At 43.5% G+C, this 18,694-nt stretch overlaps 1 protein-coding gene across 5 annotated transcripts in view; it reads left to right on the top strand.

Moving 5' to 3' along the window:
- Nucleotides 1–17,818, top strand: part of mycbp2 (MYC binding protein 2) — a 74,699-nt gene extending 56,881 nt beyond the window's left edge. For 2 of the 5 annotated variants that reach the window (XM_034109677.2, XM_034109683.2), the window contains 29 exons: nucleotides 1,604–1,783; nucleotides 3,554–5,245; nucleotides 5,365–5,534; nucleotides 6,021–6,268; nucleotides 6,372–6,539; nucleotides 6,906–7,063; nucleotides 7,146–7,345; nucleotides 7,562–7,711; nucleotides 7,800–7,960; nucleotides 8,914–9,070; nucleotides 9,191–9,415; nucleotides 9,519–9,584; nucleotides 11,149–11,388; nucleotides 11,480–11,569; nucleotides 11,661–11,741; nucleotides 11,821–12,087; nucleotides 12,941–13,236; nucleotides 13,475–13,571; nucleotides 13,692–13,811; nucleotides 13,910–14,011; nucleotides 14,105–14,233; nucleotides 14,324–14,456; nucleotides 14,576–14,679; nucleotides 14,818–15,006; nucleotides 15,095–15,202; nucleotides 15,346–15,555; nucleotides 15,637–15,744; nucleotides 16,149–16,314; nucleotides 16,437–17,818. In XM_034109677.2, the coding sequence (XP_033965568.1) occupies nucleotides 1,604–1,783; nucleotides 3,554–5,245; nucleotides 5,365–5,534; nucleotides 6,021–6,268; nucleotides 6,372–6,539; nucleotides 6,906–7,063; nucleotides 7,146–7,345; nucleotides 7,562–7,711; nucleotides 7,800–7,960; nucleotides 8,914–9,070; nucleotides 9,191–9,415; nucleotides 9,519–9,584; nucleotides 11,149–11,388; nucleotides 11,480–11,569; nucleotides 11,661–11,741; nucleotides 11,821–12,087; nucleotides 12,941–13,236; nucleotides 13,475–13,571; nucleotides 13,692–13,811; nucleotides 13,910–14,011; nucleotides 14,105–14,233; nucleotides 14,324–14,456; nucleotides 14,576–14,679; nucleotides 14,818–15,006; nucleotides 15,095–15,202; nucleotides 15,346–15,555; nucleotides 15,637–15,744; nucleotides 16,149–16,314; nucleotides 16,437–16,552 (6,131 nt within the window). In that variant the 3' untranslated portion in view covers nucleotides 16,553–17,818. Of the gene's footprint in view, nucleotides 1–1,603; nucleotides 1,784–2,917; nucleotides 3,023–3,553; nucleotides 5,246–5,364; nucleotides 5,535–6,020; nucleotides 6,269–6,371; nucleotides 6,540–6,905; nucleotides 7,064–7,145; nucleotides 7,346–7,561; nucleotides 7,712–7,799; nucleotides 7,961–8,913; nucleotides 9,071–9,190; nucleotides 9,416–9,518; nucleotides 9,585–11,148; nucleotides 11,389–11,479; nucleotides 11,570–11,660; nucleotides 11,742–11,820; nucleotides 12,088–12,940; nucleotides 13,237–13,474; nucleotides 13,572–13,691; nucleotides 13,812–13,909; nucleotides 14,012–14,104; nucleotides 14,234–14,323; nucleotides 14,457–14,575; nucleotides 14,680–14,817; nucleotides 15,007–15,094; nucleotides 15,203–15,345; nucleotides 15,556–15,636; nucleotides 15,745–16,148; nucleotides 16,315–16,436 lie in introns of all 5 variants that reach the window. The other 3 variants (XM_034109682.2, XM_034109684.2, XM_034109674.2) reach the window with 2 other exon arrangements.
- The last annotated feature ends 876 nt before the right edge of the window (nucleotides 17,819–18,694 follow it).

Here is an 18,694-nt window from a genome sequence, read left to right as displayed (position 1 = left end):
TTGTCTGTGATCTTTACCCTTTACGCTTTCTTTATAGCCTTAATTTAGTCACTTTGAAAACATTTGATTATTTACGAAAGCCTTGTTTTCTTAAATAAGGTTGATTACTAAAGAATCACCTGAATTAACTCCTCCGATCAAAACTCCATCAAAACACGTCTGCCCCGATGTGTCTGTCTTTTCCGACTGAACATACATGTAATGCTGATGCTTTGTCAATTGTCTTTCAATGGCTTGCCTCTTCCTCTCTGCTGGAAAAAAGAGGCTGACCTGTCTCTAATCAGAGAAGCATGGTTGTTCAGATAACACAAAGTTATTGTACTGGTGCTGTTAACATGCTGTTAAGCCTTCTATGCACAGTTTCCTGTTGCTTTAATACAACTAGATGCATCATTTCAGTGTCTCTTTGGCTATGTATCACCTTTGTGTGGCTACACGGAGGGATAGATGGATTTACAGTTTATCTTTCTTCTTTTTTACGCCAACTTTTCCGATGTTGTTTGAGCAATCTGCCTCAAATGCTTCTTGGTTGCATTCACGGTTGGCTTTCTGAATGCATTAATGGGATAAAGTATAAAAGAAGTCGATTGAATAAACACAACTCTATCCCATTTGAGTGACACGTTTTAGCATTCACTAGAGAATAAGGCCATACAGTGCTGTGTCTTTTCATTATGAAACCTCACAACTGTGTGTGGGCAAGCACATGTATCCTGCACAAGAGTGCCCTGTCTACAGCTTGCTACCAGATGCGATGTTGAGGTGATCGCCCCCGTTCATCCATCTAATAGAAGGTTTGAACCCTTCCCCTCCTGTGTGATGAATCCATCAGGCGTTGAGACGGCATTATAGATAGACCTTCAGGCTGGTCAGCTTAATGGATGTCTGGCAAAGCTCTTTGAGCAATTCAACCTTATTGACGGGTCTCTCCGGCTTCAACATTCAGCCATGGAGGTTAATTTCCCCATCCCGCCTTCACCCAAGCAGCCTCCCATTTCCAGCTCCTACGATTGATGAAATGGCCTAGTTCAAAAACGACAGTACTACTCGGTAGTGTCAAGAGTTTTTGAATGGTTACGGATTCAACATTCCTTTAGGTATCTTCTACGCTTGTTTTGCCCAATACAAACAGTTATTCATATCTTGAGGAAATCAGTAGTGTCATTGTGACCGTCTAAAGTTCCCAAAGTCTCCTTCTTTTGTAATTTAAAAACATAAAACTATATCTTGCAAATGTAATTCCAAATGTTTATTGGGAGTTGTAGTTCATTTCTCCCTTCCCCCCTATTTTCTATCGACCTTGACTTTTCGGCTTTTATATCATAAAGTCTTACCAGATGATTCTTGACCCATGTCCCACCTTTTTGGATGCCAATCCAAGTCTTGGAAGTGCTCCTGCCAATCCTCTTCCATAGAAGAAAACAAGTATACTTATACTTCTTTGACCATGGCAGCTCCTCCCATTTCGCACATATGTTGCGTCCTGAGAGATAACTGAATGACTGATACAAAGTAAACTCTGAATGACCCTGCCCCTCTTTGGAAACCTCAAACCCTAGTATAAGCTGTAGTTTTTCCCCATCCTCTGTCTCCATGTTTGCAGGTGACCGGTTGAGTGCCATACTGAATACCGTTCAGTCTGGGCCCTTCCTCTCAGAAGCTCCCTCTTCCTCCGTATTTGAGCAAGCCGCCCAACCTCCTCCCTCCTCCTCCCTTGTCCACAGCCCATTTGTGTTTGGACAATCCCCCTCCCATCTGTCTCAGCCACAACCACAGCTTCTGAGTAAGTCTGTCCTGCTTTCTGACAGCGCTTGCTTGCACAGGTGTTGGTCCTTACCCTCCTAGCTTTTGATTTCCTGATTTTGTTCGGTATTCTATTTGATGTGTTTTCTGGGGAGGGCAGCAGCGATGTGTGACACATAACAGTGCAGTTATGTTCTCGGCTGCAGAAATATCCCCAACAAGCCATCATGTCTGGTTTTTAACGTTTAAATCTTGCTTATAAAAAACAAATGATGTAATCCTGCCTTTCAATAATATGCATTGACAGGTATTTTCACTTGTTTTTGGAGACAAGATTTCAAACTTAAATACTCGACTGAATGTCTCGTTAAAAGGGATATTTTTGCCTCGCGCTGAAGCGATAGGCTGACTTGCTTTTTGTTCTGCTTGCTATCTTGTTAAATCAGCTTTTTTATTATTTTCCTCCTCATCTTCCTCACTGCTTCAGATCTGCATTTTCCATCCTTAAAAAACAACTTATTTCATTCTCCGTCTCAACGAGCCCAAGGCTTCACTGCAAATGTAATCAACAGTAGACTTCAAACCAGCCATTAATTAGTATTTCAAATAATACATACAATAGCTTTCACTCGCACTGGTTAGTTCAAATAGAACATTCCAAAATGTAATGTAACGCTTAGCTAAGAAAGGGATCCCAATTATCAGTTTATAACCTTTTTTCTGTCTGTGTAGCTCTGTGTCCGTATGTATTGCTACTTACTTACTACTTACCGTTTCTTACGGAGCTCCGGAGGTGTCTGGAAAAAGAAATTTTCATTTGTGTGCATACATTCCTAATATGCAGGTGATGTATAATCCTGATCCAGTCTTGTTGTGCATATACCCTTCACTCTCCCTATGGATCACATACGTTCTATACAAGGCATATAAAGGTACAAATTAAGAGATATGACACCTCCAGGGCTCTGTTACGTCTTTTCTCTCTGTATAAGTGTTGCTCTTCATGTTTCTCTACCTACCTGTCGATCTTCCCATCACTTTTAACATGTTTTTCTCTTTCACCTTCTCAACTTGACGACATTGCCTCCATGTGCTTTCTTTCTTCCTCTCTGTGGTGGCCCCCCTTGCGTGTCATGCCCTCTTTGTTTACCTGCTCAACTGTTTTCCGCTGTAGATGATTCATCACGCCGCCTTGCTTCTCGCGAGCTAGTGCACAAAAGCAATGTGTTGGTGGCTGGGCATGGTACTGCTCTCTCATCTCTCGCTCTAAGGCAAAAGGGTGGGTAATCACAGCATGCAAAAAAAAAACAGGGTGTCTATGCTGACAACACATCTTTAATCTGTGTTAGTGTCAACCTTAAAAACGGTGACCCTCTATAGGACATACGAGCTTGCATTTAGAGTTTTAAAATAGGTTGTCCTTGAATAGTATTGACTTGATATTAAAAGTCTAAAGCTAGATCCAATATTAGTAGAATTGGTCTAAGGACTGTGCTGGAATCCATCTATCATCAGCTTTCCCATGGTCCACTTATCATTCATATCAGAGTGTCTGGTACATTCATAGACAGAACAAGATGCTGTGAAACACAAAGCCAGTACAATCATGTGCTTTACAAGGAATAACATCATTCACCCTTCGGGACTTTATTGTCTGTCATTCTGCCCCTCATCGCATTTTATCTTATACTTTAACATTACATACTTCTTCACTCGGATTTCAAATGTGCTTGGGATTATTTGGGAGCACTCTTAACACAGATCCAGTCCTCTTTTGTGTCGTAACCGTGTTTGCATTATTAACGTCTAGGTGAAAGAGGGAACCTGATGCCCGGTGCACGGCCAATGTCCCCGGCCTCCAAACACCGGCAGGAGAACCGCTCTCCCAAACAGGAGGGTCGGGGGGGGCGCTCGTCCGAACAGAGCAGGAGCAAGACGGGGGAGGCGCTCTCTGCCAGCGAAGCCCTCATCCTGCGGTCAGATACGGCCAAACTGAGGTCAGACTCTCACAGCCGCTCCCACTCGCCCAATCACAACACTCTGCAGGCCTTGAAGGCAGATGGTAGGACCCCAGGACTTCGGGCCGAGTCTCCAAACCCAGGCTCTCGCTCCTCCTCTCCCAAACAGAAGGGTGTATCCTCCTCGGGCAGGTCCAGTCCCTCCAGTACCTCTTCCCAGCACTCCTCTTCGGCCAACCATGACAAGAACCTCTCACCCTCCTCCAAAGCCCGCCTAGACCCTCCTAGAGAGAGGTCCAAATCAGATTCCTACACTCTGGACCCGGACACACTCAGAAAGAAGAAGGTTCCACTTACAGAGCCACTTAGAGGCAGGTCGACCTCTCCCAAACCTAAACTGTCTCCTAAAGATCCAAACCAAGATCCAAACCAAGATCCAAACCAAGATCTAAACCAAGATCTAAACCAAGATCCAAACCAAGATCCAAACCAAGAGATGATTAGTAACACAGAGAACCGTGTTCCTTCTCCACATGTGACCCAGGAGAACCTCCACAGTGAGGTGGTGGAGGTGTGCACCTCTAGCGCTCTCCTCTCAGAGGATGGCAATGATGAGAATGGGGAGGCTCAAAACTCTGAGAATGGATCAGACAAGGTGCACTTCAGCATTGGCAAAGCTCCGGTCAAAGAGGAAGTAGAGCTCAGGGCTTCACCCAAAGTCAGTCGCAAAACCTCCAGTCGCCACGCGCGCCCTAAAAAGGACAAATCTGGGCCTCTGTTTAAAGGCGAGACTGCATCGAGGGCCACGGAGCCGGCCAAACAGGCCATGTCGCCCTCTGTGGCTGAATGTTCACGAGCAGTCTATGCAGCATTTCTGTGGCATGAAGGTATTGTCCACGATGCCATGGCCTGCTCGTCCTTCCTCAAGTTCAACCCAGATTTAACCAAAGAGCACGCACCCACCCGTAACTCCCTGGGAGGACAGGGTGCTGAGGAGAAGGAGAACAAGCTAAAGAACCGCCACTCCTTAGAGATTTCTTCTGCACTTAACATGTTTAATATTTCCCCACATGGCCCAGACATCTCCAAAATGGGAAGCATCAACAAAAACAAGGTGCTATCCATGCTGAAAGAACCTCCACTGCCAGAAAAGTGTGAGGAGGCGAAAGGAGATGCCGCCTCCTATGAGACGACTTCTCATCCTGTTATGAGGGTAAAGTCAATCCTACCGTTAACGTTACAACATCTGGTGTCATTTTGGGAGGACATTTCTTTGGCCACCATCAATGCAGCGACACAGAACATGATCTTCCCAAGCCCTGGGTCAAGTGCCATCCTTAAAAGGAAGGAACATGAGAAAGACGGTAAGAAGGCAAAGAAGGAGAAGAAGAAGAGGGACAAGGCAGATGTGCGCCCAAGAGGAAATCTGTTTGGAGAGATGGCACAGCTGGCTATGGGAGGACCGGAGAAAGACACCATCTGTGAGCTGTGCGGGGAGTCTCACCCTTACCCCGTCACATACCATATGAGACAGGCTCACCCAGGTTAGAAAACAGAAGTTCTGGTTACAGTTTTGTTGTTTTTGTCTAAGGGCCTCAGTCATTATATCTTCCCAAAATGTACTCTGGGCCTTAAACATCTTACCTTGATTTCTCCGTGGCAGGTTGTGGCCGCTATGCTGGAGGCCAAGGCTATAACAGCATTGGCCACTTCTGTGGTGGTTGGGCTGGGAACTGTGGAGACGGGGGCATAGGAGGCAGCACCTGGTACCTGGTGTGTGATCGCTGTCGGGAAAAATACCTGAGAGAGAAACAGACTGCCGCCAGGGAAAAGGTATCCTACTTTTCCAAGGTTTTAGTGCCTAAATAGTGCACTTTATTTGAAGTGAGGTGGTATAAGGTCCTTATTCATAGTCTTTAGTAGATGGCGATTGGCATGCTATGAGTTGGGAGAAGTACAAAGCAATTCACTTCTGTGGACTTGGTGTGTTTTTGCCAACTGAAAGAGAGGCCCATCTAAAACATTTTATAACATTTAAGTATACGGTATATTTAGAATACTTTCATCCCTGATTTTGACATTACATTTTATGGTAGGCCTTTCTTTTAGGGGTCTAAAATGTATTTTGTTGCACTTGGGTTGAAGCGACTGCGATCTTCTGTAGGTAATACACTGACTATGTATACATACCTCATTCAACTACACTCCATTAATCTGAAACCTTTAAATGTGTTTCCCTCTGTTCCTGAAACCCCATCAGCCTTTTGCATCATACTGACTCTTTTAGATTCTCAAAACTAATCCACATGTTTCTACCAGGTGAAGCAATCCAGGAAGAAACCCTTGCAGGTGAAGACTCCACGGGCCCTGCCCACTATGGAGGCCCACCAGGTGATTCGGGCGAACGCTCTGTTCCTGCTGTCCCTCAGCAGCGCTGCCGAGCCCAGCATGCTGTGCCACCACCCGACCAGACCCATGCACTCCCAGCTGCTCCCCAGCCTCAAGGAGGGCGTGTCGGACGAAGTCCCCAATAAAATTGGCTGCCTCTACCTTCAGACACTAGCTAGGTAGATAACAGCTCACTTTTTTATATATAGATAAGAAAACCCGACAGTAACACATGCTTGCATAATGATTTGAGTCCCTCTCACTTTCCTCTCATTAATTCAGGCAACACACTGAGAACTTTGGCGCCTACCAAGACGAAAACCTCTTCCAAGATGAGATGAGGTATCTGCGCTCAACATCTGTTCCTGCACCTTATATTTCAGTCACACCTGATGCCTGCCCAAATGTGTTCGAGGAGCCAGAGAACAACATGAAGTCAATGCCCCCCAGGTAACGCATCTTAGTCCAAAGTCCATAATTAATGCAGATAATATATGATTTTGTTTTACCATGCTTGGAGCAGATAATGCCTTATTGTCATGCATGTATACTCTCTGTTAATAGCTAGTTCTTTGACTCTTGTTTTCCCTCCTGCCCCCGACTGTACACAGCTTGACAGCAAGCATTTTGTTTGCCTCCTTATCATGATCACACTAATTGCACAGTACAAAAGAGCCTGGCTGCTCCATTCTCCAGTAAATAGTTTTTGTCAAGCAAAGAAAACTGTGGTATGAAATTAGTGTTTCTAAGTTTCTGATCTTTGTGTTCAAGGCATATCACCGTGTCTATTTCTGTCTTTTATTTCCCTTTTCTTAGCCTCGAGACCAGTCCGATCACAGACAGCGATACGGCTAAACGGACAGTGTTTCAGAGATCTTACTCAGTCGTAGCATCCGAGTATGACAAGCAGCACTCACCCTCTCCAGCTCGGGTCAAAGCTGTTCCCAGACGCAGGGTCCATAGTGGTGATGCAGGTAAACACGCTTGATCATGAGAGAACTAATACTGACGAGTGATTTACAGCATCAACACTAACCTGCTCTGCCCCCCATACAGAGGTGGGATCTTCCCTGTTACGACACCCGTCCCCTGAGCTGTCCAGGCTGATCTCGGCCCACGGCTCCCTCAGTAAGGGGGAGAGGAACTTCCAGTGGCCTGTTCTGGCTTTTGTCATCCAGCACCATGACCTGGAGGGCCTGGAAGTGGCCATGAGGCATGCATTGAGGAAGTCTGCCTGCAGGGTGTTTGCCATGGAGGTACAAGCTGCTATATTTGTCTAAATCTCCAATTTACTTTGTATTCATTGTTGTTCCCTATCCAGCAGGGAATCAGTGCGATAGGCAATTAGTTTTATGTAGTTAGTAGTTAATCAATTACACTTGTACTTAATTAGCTAATAGACGAGTTGGACTCAAGATCGTTTATGGATCCTAAGAAGACTAATTGGTATGTTTTTTTTTTCTTGGTGTCAGGCATTCAACTGGCTGCTGTGCAATGTGATCCAGACCACCTCCCTGCACGACATCCTCTGGCATTTTGTAGCATCTCTCACCCCATCGCCGTATGAACCTGAGGACGACGAAGACGAGGAGAACAAGGGGAAGCAAGAGAATGTGGAACAGGTAATTAGTGGTTAAATGACCAAAAACCTGCAGCATTACTTTTGTTTTGTTGTCACATCTTCTGATTGAGCACATCTTCACCCTACAGGAGAGAGACCTTGGCGTTTGTGAACATCCTCTGTCCGACATTGTTATCGCCGGGGAGGCAGCTCATCCCCTCCCCCACTCCTTCCACCGCCTCCTGCAGACCATCTCTGACCTCATGATGTCACTTCCTAGTGGCAGCTCTCTTCAGCAGATGGCACTGAGGTATATTTCCTGATTGATTGAAAAATTAACAACACACAAATCAATATTTCTAGATTGACTGATTTCGATGTTTACTTACTATATTTTAGGGGTGTTGTGGTAAGCTGGTACTTATGATAACTGTGACATCTAAAAACTGAAATATTGATATCATGTTACTAATACACATATGACTATATTGTGTATAGTCAACATGATAAACCATCGCCTCATTTGCCAAAAATAGAGACAAACATACAAAGTTTAAGATTACATTTGACTGAAATCACTATTCTTTTTTATTTATTTCAAACTTTCAAGCTTTAACAATAATATCTTTATATTGGCCTCAATAAGCAGGGTTCTTACGGCCATTACAAACCTGGAAAAGTCATGGAAATACAAAATGCTAATTCCAGGCCCTGGAAAAGTTATGGAAAACAATATTTTTCCCAACGTTTTGGAAAAGTCATGGAAATGTAACTAAAGTTGCATCAAATATAATTTATATTTGATCTAATCGCCGAAATAGTAATACTATAATAAATACTGTATCGTATAGTAATGAAACGTAAAATGGCATTTAACTGACGAGGTATTTTGCTGGTGATAGATTTTAGTTGCTTTGCGTGTAGAAGCTAGTCAGCCTACTATTTGATTTGTTTTAGGCACTGTAGGCACAACATGTTGCAGACCTTATTTTCCTGTTCCATGTTAAAATAAACCATTTTCAGTGGTACCGCTGAGAAAGAGTAATTTTTTTGGTCATGGAAAATCAGCTAAAGGTCATGGAGAAGTCATTGAAAGTCATTGGTGAAAAGGTGTATGAAGCCTGAATAATACTCTTGTGCCCTTTTTGGGTTCCTAGATTACAACTTTTCTGAAATGTTTGCAAATATATATTATCTTATTTACTGGCCGACAGATAAGAGAGGTGATAACCTGCTCACAACTAATACTTGTTATTCTTTTAGGTGCTGGAGTTTGAAGTTCAAGCAGTCCGACCACCAGTTCCTCCACCAGAGCAACGTTTTCCATCACATCAACAACATCCTTTCCAAGTCAGATGATGGTGACAGCGAGGAGAGCTTCAACATCAGCGTGCAGTCGGGCTACGAAGCAATGAGCCAGGCAAGAAACCAATCACTGACTTGCTTACTTAGAGCTGTATTCTGTTTGTCAACACGGATTAAACCAACTAGGCTATTGTATGTGCATGACATGCACTAACCTGAGTGTGTGTGATAACAGGATCTCTGCCTGGTGACCTGTCTGAAGGATCTGACCAGTGTCGTGGACATCAAGACGTCCAGTCGTCCTGCCATGATCGGCAGCCTCACAGACGGCTCCACAGAGACCTTCTGGGAATCTGGAGATGAGGACAAGAACAAAACCAAGAGCATCACCATCAGCTGTGTGAAAGGCATAAATGCCACTAATGTGACGGTTCATGTGGACAACTCCAGAGACATCGGGGTAAGTGGGCAACGGAAGCATTGCTATTGTAGGAATGCAAAGTAAGTAGGAATTAATGATAATATGTTTATAAAGGTTTAATTTTCCTCTGTTATATCCACAGAACAAAGTCACATCCGTCACATTCCTCTGTGGTAAAGCAATCGACGACCTCTGCAGAATCAAACAGGTATTGTCACTTTCTTCTTCTTCTTATTTGTATTCCATATTAATAATGTGTACCTTGTTGACCTAGCATTAGAATACAGTACATACAATACACAGATTATAGATTACACATGCACCACTGTTCCCGTTAGAATATGTTTTGCCGGTCAAAATGTCCGTTAAAGTTTAAATCTTTCGGACAAAATTAGAAAAGTGCCGGTCAAAGGTCTTTGTTATTTATTGAGCTTTAAAACAAATTGATATGATTCGATATTAAACAAACTAATTATAGTAGATTCACTACATTATTCAAAAGTGTACAGTAATTTACAATAACACGAGAATAATAAACGGAGCGCGCTCTCTCTCTCTCCTGACAGCCCGTCAGTATCATGCAGCTCGCGGATCCAGTAATGAGTGACCTGACAGTAAAACTAAACATATCTATAACTAGTTTAGGTAGTTTGAGAGGTAATTAAAATAGCTACGTGTGATATTCTAACCTGAAGTGTGTGTTTTGTTCGCTCACCGCTGCAGGTGATTATGCAGAGCTGCGTGTCGACTCGTCAGCAGCAGCTGATCTCTCTCTCCGTCAGATTAGACTTCACTCGCATTTATGTCCATATCGGTCAGATCTAATGATAGGACTACCTGCTTATTAAAAGACACCTAAACAATAAGCGTCGCTATGCAACCGGGTGAGACCGTATAGTATAGCGCAGCATTATGCATTTGTTTACATGCCCACCGGAACCCCGAGGCATTACCAACAGATCAACGCACAATCAACCCATACAGGACATCTTTCTCCACATTAAGTGTTAGACATTAGAGTTGACTATTCTTGTCTGTCACATACTCTCTTGTCTGTCACATACTCTCTTGTCTGTCACATACTATTCTTGTCTGTCACATACTATTCTTGTCTGTCACATACTCTCTTGTCTGTCACATACTATTCTTGTCTGTCACATACTATTCTTGTCTGTCACATACTATTCTTGTCTGTCGCATACTATTCTTGTCTGGCGCATACTCTCTTGTCTGTCACATACTATTCTTGTATGTCACATACTCTCTTGTCTGTCACATACTATTCTTGTCTGTCACATACTATTCTTGTCTGTCACATACTATTCTTGTCTGTCGCATACTATTCTTGTCTGGCGCATACTCTCTTGTCTGTCACATACTATTCTTGTCTGTCACATACTATTCTTGTCTGTCACATACTCTCTTGTCTGTCACATACTATTCTTGTCTGTCACATACTATTCTTGTCTGTCACATACTATTCTTGTCTGTCGCATACTATTCTTGTCTGGCGCATACTCTCTTGTCTGTCACATACTATTCTTGTTTGTCACATACTCTCTTGTCTGTCACATACTATTCTTGTATGTCACATAAGTGGCGCAACTGATGCGGTATTGCGCTAAGGGGAAAATATTTTAACCGGAGAGATTTAGATTTGCCGGTCTTCAGCCTATTTTACGGATCATAGTCTGGTAATTACCGGCTAACGGGAACTCTGATATGCGCATATGGCAGAACATCTTGAACTTCCCCGTGCCTTTTCATCAAAGGTCGAGCTCGAGTCCCGTCACATGGGCTGGGTGACGAGTGAGCTTCCTGGTGGGGATCATCATGTGATCAAGTTGGAACTGAAGGGTCCGGAGAACACACTGAGGGTGCGCCAGGTGAAGGTCCTCGGCTGGAAAGAGGGCGAGAGCATCAAGATCCTCGGACAGATCTCAGCCAGCATGGCCCAGCAGAAGAACTGCGAGGCGGAGACTCTCCGAGTGTTTCGCCTCATCACATCACAGGTCTGTCTAACTGCTTCATACAAATTCCTTCGAATCACCTGGGGAACCACTGGAGTCTCTTTTCAAAACGTTATTGTTTACGTTGTTGTAGGTCTTTGGGAAACTTATCTGTGGAGATGCAGAGCCAACTCCAGAGCAGGAGGAGAAAAACCTTCTTTCATCGCCTGAGGGAGAAGACAAGGTCTGCACCATGGCAGTTTACCTGTACTGTGTGACTCAAATATTTAGTTTCCTTCAATCTGACGTCTTACACCTACATTCTTTATGACCAGGTACCATCTGATGCAGACCTTAAAGAGCACATGGTGGGAATCATTTTCAGCAGGAGTAAACTCACCAACCTCCAGAAACAGGTAATAAGTCCGTTTTTTAACCCATTTACCGTGATATTATAATCTCAGCCCTTTTTACATGAACTGTATTTATTTCCAGGTGTGTGCGCACATCGTCCAAGCCATCCGTATGGAGGCCACCCGGGTGAGGGAGGAGTGGGAACACGCCATCTCCAGCAAAGAGAACGCTAACTCTCAGCCCAGTGACGATGACGCCTCCTCAGACGCCTACTGCTTCGAGCTGCTGTCCATGGTCCTGGCTCTGAGCGGCTCCAACGTCGGCCGCCAGTACCTAGCTCAGCAGCTAACGCTCATGCAGGACCTGTTTTCTCTGCTGCACACAGCGTCTCCAAGAGTACAGAGACAGGTGAGCGAATGCAAACACACACAACTATAGGTTTAGTCCAGGAGTAGCGTTATAATTCAATGTTGACCAAAGTCTAAAAGATTCTCTTATTACCCATCATTGACATTTATAATGAGGATAATCCATGTTCTTCATTGTTTCAATTTCATTTATTATAATTAATATATAGAACATACTGTATGTATCCCATTTATATGGGGAAACCTAAGTGCCACTAAAAACGCTGCTGCCAGTTTGCCTGGGTGTTTCTCAATGTCGAGGAGGCTTGCTTGGTAGCACATGTCTTCCGAGTCAGGTCCTTAAGAAGTGAGGCAAGAATCCTTCCTAGCCTCGGAAAATGAAGAATGGTGGAACAGGCTAACAAGTGTGCAGGTGTGCGTCATAGGCGCCGCCTTAAATGGAGCGGGATTTCCCCCAAAGATTTGGGGAAATTGGTCCGCGCGCAAAGCATTGTGGGGATTTTAAGACCGCAGAGTCTACACATGTGCAGCCTCGAAATTTCCCGCTACAAAGTACGCCGGCCTCGGTAGAATTACAAGTATGCTGGACATTGGAACAGTCCTTCGGCGGCACTCGATGACGTAGTATGCTTGAAATAGTGGCTCGGGAGCATCCTTCCTCGACATTGAGAAACACCCGCTGTTTGATAACTGGCAGTCCTCTTCTTTCCTGTATTTCTTGCCTGTTTTTTATGCTGTTTTTGCCACATCAATATGTGGTTTTGAGTTAGTTTTCAGGTTTAACATACTTTCAAATAATTAATTTTATAAGCATTTATTTTGTGCATACAAGGTTAAAGTTAATCCCATTCAAACTACTAACTTGTCTTCCATCTGATCCTACTTTATCTCAGGTCACATCGTTGCTCAGACGCGTCCTCCCAGAGGTTACACCAGTGCGACTCGCCAGCATCATTGGAGTGAAGGCGCTGCCACCTGCAGACATCAGTGACATCATCCACTCCACGGAAAAGGGCGACTGGAACAAGCTCTGCATCCTCGACATGTTCCTGGGCTGCATCGCAAAAGCCCTCACTGTGCAGCTGAAAGCCAAAGGTACCACCATCGCTGGCACCGCCGGCATGGCAGCCGGCATGGCAGCCGGCAAAGGGGTCACCACCGTCACGCTGCCCATGATCTTCAACTCCAGGTGAGTTTCTGATGGACTTATCAAAATATGTGGTACAAAAAGGAACATTGTGTCGGTGGTGCTAAAGTAAAATATAATGTGCTATCTAAGGATAGGGCAAAATGTCAAGTAAGAATGGAAATCGATGACCCTCCAGCTAACTTCCAGAATTTGGAGATGTTATTTTACTGTAGACTTTAAACATTAATTGCAATTTCCTTTGATTTTCAAATGTATTGCCCCTTTCTTTCTCACTCAGCTACATCCGCAGGGGAGAGAGCCACTGGTGGATGAAAGGCTCCACTCCTCCTCAGATAGCAGAGATCATCATAAAGCTGGTTAAAGACATGGCAGCTGTAAGTTCTCTTTGTTTAAATCGTTCTTCCCCTTGTACTCTCTGTGAGCCAAACTGTATATGGATACCCATTTGTCACACTTGGAAAAGTACCTCTTACACTCCTTTTTGCTGTTTTTAGGGACACCTTTCAGAAGGCTGGTCCAAAATCACCAAAAATGCAATCGCTGAGACCATCATAGCACTGACCAAAATGGAGGAGGAACATCGGTCTCCTGTACGCTGTATCGCTACAACAAGGGTATGGACTCAGATGTCACACACGTACACAACACATTGATCTATTCTTCCTGGGTATTTGTAACTTATACTGTATCCCCTATTGTCTTTGTCTTACAGCTGTGGCTGGCCTTAGCTTCACTGTGTGTGCTGGACCAGGATCATGTGGACAGGCTGTCCTCGGGTCGCTGGATGGGCAAAGATGGACAGCAGAAGCAGATGGTGAGAATGAAAAACAATAGCTACACTGTGTGAAAAAGTATTTGACAGGTAATCCAAAATAGCATGTTGATTTCCTCTTCCATTTATCCACAGCCTATGTGTGACAATCATGATGATGGAGAAACGGCAGCCATAATCCTGTGCAACATGTGCGGCAACCTCTGCACCGACTGTGACCGCTTCCTCCACCTGCACCGCCGCACGCGCTCCCACCAGAGACAGGTGAGGGTCGGCTTGATCTGCTGCTGATAAGTAGTTAATGAATGCAATGAAATGAGCTTTTGTTCAATTTGATTTGAATGTTTTTTGTAGGTGTTCAAGGAGGAAGAGGAGGCCATAAAGGTGGATCTCCATGAAGGCTGTGGGAGGACTAAGCTCTTCTGGCTCATGGCTCTGGCCGACTCTAAGACTATGAAGGCTATGGTGGAGTTCAGAGAGCACACAGGTAATGAAGCAGATCATGCCACTGTTCTTCTGGTAGTAGATTAATATAAGTATTGTTGCAAATGGGTTATCTGCTTAAGTTGCGCAGTTATATTTACAGTAATGTCATTATTTCTGCAGGTAAACCAGCCTCCAGCAGCTCAGACGCCTGCAGGTTTTGTGGTACGAGGAATGGGACGGAGCTGTCTGCAGTGGGCAGCGTCTGCTCGGACCCAGACTGCCAGGTAATAAGCATCAACTTCTCTGATTGAGCAAGTCTTATACACACGATACATTTAAAGTAATGTAGAGTTACAGTCGTGGTAAAGTGAACATGTTACTGTTTTGCCTCACCAGTTTCTCTGTTGTTTTCTCCCCCTAAGGAATATGCTAAACTGGCCTGCAGTAAAACTCATTCCTGTGGACACCCCTGTGGAGGAGTCAAGAATGAGGAGTCCTGCCTTCCCTGTCTGCACGGCTGTGACAAGAACACTAGCTGTCTGAAACAGGATGCAGATGACATGTGTATGATCTGCTTCACAGAGGCCCTCTCTGCTGCTCCTGCAGTACAGGTAGCTCTAAATATACATGCTAGTCCATTATGTGGAAGAGTTCTTGTCTTTATTAAGCTTGCTCATTAACTCGTTGTTTTCTTCTCAGCTGGACTGCACTCACGTGTTCCACCTTCAGTGTACTCGTCGTGTTCTTGAAAATCGCTGGCTCGGGCCCCGAATCACGTTTGGGTTCATGTTGTGTCCCATCTGTAAGGTAAGATGTTACCTGAAGAAGTAGAGTGCTTCAATGCTTTGTTAAGCAAAGCTACGGTGTGACTGTATGATTGATGTGTTCACAGTCTTCATTGGAAATGCCTTTGCCACATACAGTAACCTTATTTTGTTGTTTGCCTCCAGAACAAAATCAATCACTCGGTGATCAAGGACCTGCTCGACCCCATTAAGGAGCTTTATGATGACGTGAGGAGAAAGGCTCTGATGAGGCTGGAGTACGAAGGTCTACATAAGAGCGAGGCGATAACTACACCAGGAGCCCGATTCCACAACGACCCTGCAGGCTTTGCCATGAACAGATATGCATACTATGTCTGCTTCAAGTGCAAGAAGGTACTATATAACATTAAGTCATATGTCAAATGAATGTTGGTCAGGAGTTGAACATTAATTTATGGTTGCCCTTTTACCCAGGCCTATTTCGGAGGAGAGGCTCGGTGCGACGCGGAGGCGGGACAGGGCGATGACTACGACCCCAGTGAGCTGATCTGTGGAGCATGCTCAGATGTCTCCAGGGCTCAGGTGGGTCGATTACTATAGTTTGGGCATTTTGGAAAAATTCACTTATTCTTTTTATCGCCAAGTGTGAGATGAGAAGATTGGTACCACTCTTATGGTAATCCACATACCTTTGCCCAAAGACTTAACATTGGGGAAGCAGCTAGCCTACCTCAGTGACAACCTTAACCTTAATCACTGCCATTTTGTGAAAAACAAATACCTAATTTTCACACTGCAGGGCTCCTATGTTTGCTTATTTATGGTTTCAAGCATAACCTTTCTTCATCAGACTCATGTGGCCACTGTAAAACATGATACAGTCACATGAAGAAATCCCTTAAGCTGGGTATCTATTGTGACCATTTAAAAAGAAATGCTGCTTATATTTACTCTTTCCCTGATGATTCTCGTTTACTTTTCACCAGATGTGCTCCAAACATGGCACAGACTTCCTGGAGTATAAATGTCGGTACTGCTGCTCTGTGGCCGTTTTCTTCTGCTTTGGCACCACACACTTCTGCAACGCCTGCCATGATGACTTCCAGAGGATGACCAGTGTCCCCAAGGAGGAGCTGCCTCATTGTCCTGCAGGTGCTTAGCTATGCATTAACTTCTGTACAATTTTACATTTATCAGAGTTTTTGCAAATACCAAACAGAAATAACTATTAAGAGATAATAATTGAGATGTTATCCTCTTCCTTTCTATCACAGGGCCCAAAGGCAAGCAGCTGGAGGGTACAGAGTGCCCTTTGCATGTGGTTCACCCACCGACGGGGGAGGAGTTCGCCCTGGGCTGTGGGGTGTGCAGAAATGCCCACACCTTCTAACCAACAGAAGACTCTTTGAAAACCAGTTTGTCTACTGTGATTTCCGGCTGCTGCTGAAGCTCAGCCGTGAAGCTTGGCTCTTGCATTGTCGGGTCTCCTGGATTGGATCAGGTTTCCTCCCTACGCTGAGAGTCCTCAGGTCTGCTCTTCTACCAACATCAGTAACATGGGGCTCTGATACCATCCTTTAGATTCAGAGTTACCTGAATGGAATAAAGGAACAATAGATTTTAAAAAAGAAGAAAAAAAAAGAAAATATCTTGTGACGTGTTTGCATGCGGCCGTTGTATTCCCTCGGCTTCTATAGACGTTGCACACCTCCTGATCACCGAAGTGTATCAATACCAGATTTAACATTGAATATGAGAGGAATTTGCTTAAAGGCAACTGTGGATCAGCGTGGGTTTAAAAAAAAAAAAAGGAACAGGCCGTATTTCCAGCTTCCTAACTATACATTTAAATTTAAATATTGTTGTATGTAAACTTTTTTCGTAATCTTGTACAGTATTCTCCACTGTCAAGTGCATCATGGGTTGACGGACAAAAAAAGAAGGTGGAAAAGACTGTTGAGAATATTATGTTTGGGAGGAAAATAGTGTACGATTTATCTAATCTTGTATATATGATACTATTCAAAATAGCTGTATTCCGAAGTTGCTACTCTTCACTTCAGTTTTGTTTGATATTCTGGGTTATGTTTTGAGCCAGAACTTTTAATGAAGTGCAATACTGGGTGTGCCTCCTATTTTGCAGCTGTTTAACCTATGGAATGTATGTCAATAAAGCCACTGTACATTTTTATACAGTAGACAGTCGTAATTCCCCCTCTTCTTAATGTCAGATCTCTTCTGTTGTCTGGATATGAAAAGGTTGAGCCTGACGCCCGCAGTGAATGATAGTGGATGTAAATCTTATTTGGAGTTCTGTCAAAACATGAAAAATTACCAAAATCCTACAGTAATACAAAACAAACAAAAGACCTCACAGTGAGACTGAATACGGCTGAGTGATACGAGGGGCCAGTCTTCACACCAAATACAATTGTGCACCTGTAATGTTTTTCCCTAGTAGGAGGCATCGGGATCGGGGGGTCAGGGGAACAGTGTGGAAAAAAGCTGCTGTTATATAAAAGCTTAATACTTGTGAATCTGCTCTGTAATATCTGTGGTGGAAGGAGTTGAATGGTAATAAACCAGGTTCTCTGTTTCGCAAAGTATACACTGTCATTCATGAGTGGTGACATTCCCATTAAATTACCTACAGTCACTGTTGGCCTTTGATTGTTTTATATGGAACACATGCAATGTAAAATCCAGCTCGAGACTCAAATTGTTCATTATTTCTGTAAATATCTTATTTGAAAGGCTGAAAGAAACTATGAAAATATAAAAATGTATTTCTTGTGATGCCTGTACACCTTTTTAAGGGCTCCATTACATGCCGGTGTGATCCAAGTTTTTCCTAATATATGCATTTTTGCTGTTTGTTACTAAAATCCATGTTTGCATATGGGAGGAGAACTTGTGTGCGAGGGCTTTGTAATGGACTAAAGTTGTTCTATTTTAATGGTTGCTTTTGGATATTTTGCTTTACTACTTTTTATATTGACTTCATAAATATTGAGGTTAAGATATGAGCAGTGGTGTAAAGTCAGTACATTTACTAAAGTACAATACTTAAGTACAATGTTGAGATACTTGTACTTTACATATTTTGCTACTTTGTACTTTCCTTCCCTACATTTATTTGTTACCTTTAGTTACTTTACAGATTTTGATCAAGATCTGAGTACTTCTCCCACCTCTGGATATTAGTGACGGAGAGACAGTAAAGTTGAGGAATAAAACAATTAAAATGACCAAAGTAAACCACTGAAAAAAACTGGAGAGTCTACCAAGGAAAATTATTTCATAATCCAAATGGGGTTTTAAAAAAACAAAACACAGTAGGCTACATATTCATCAAGATTATAGCAACTGTGACATGAAGACATTTAGTGTTTTGCCTTATTTTTTTATTATCAAAGGGGGCTTAAAGAATATTATAGTAAATTAAGTGTGAAAAGCTTTGGACACTTTCAACATCCTTTTTTTGTTGTGCCTTTCACAAATATATCCACAATTGCATAAGGCATAAATAGCA

The sequence above is a fragment of the Pseudochaenichthys georgianus genome, chromosome 21, assembly GCF_902827115.2.
Source record: "Pseudochaenichthys georgianus chromosome 21, fPseGeo1.2, whole genome shotgun sequence".
NCBI lineage: Eukaryota > Metazoa > Chordata > Actinopteri > Perciformes > Channichthyidae > Pseudochaenichthys > Pseudochaenichthys georgianus.
This window is presented reverse-complemented; position numbering and strand designations above follow the sequence as displayed.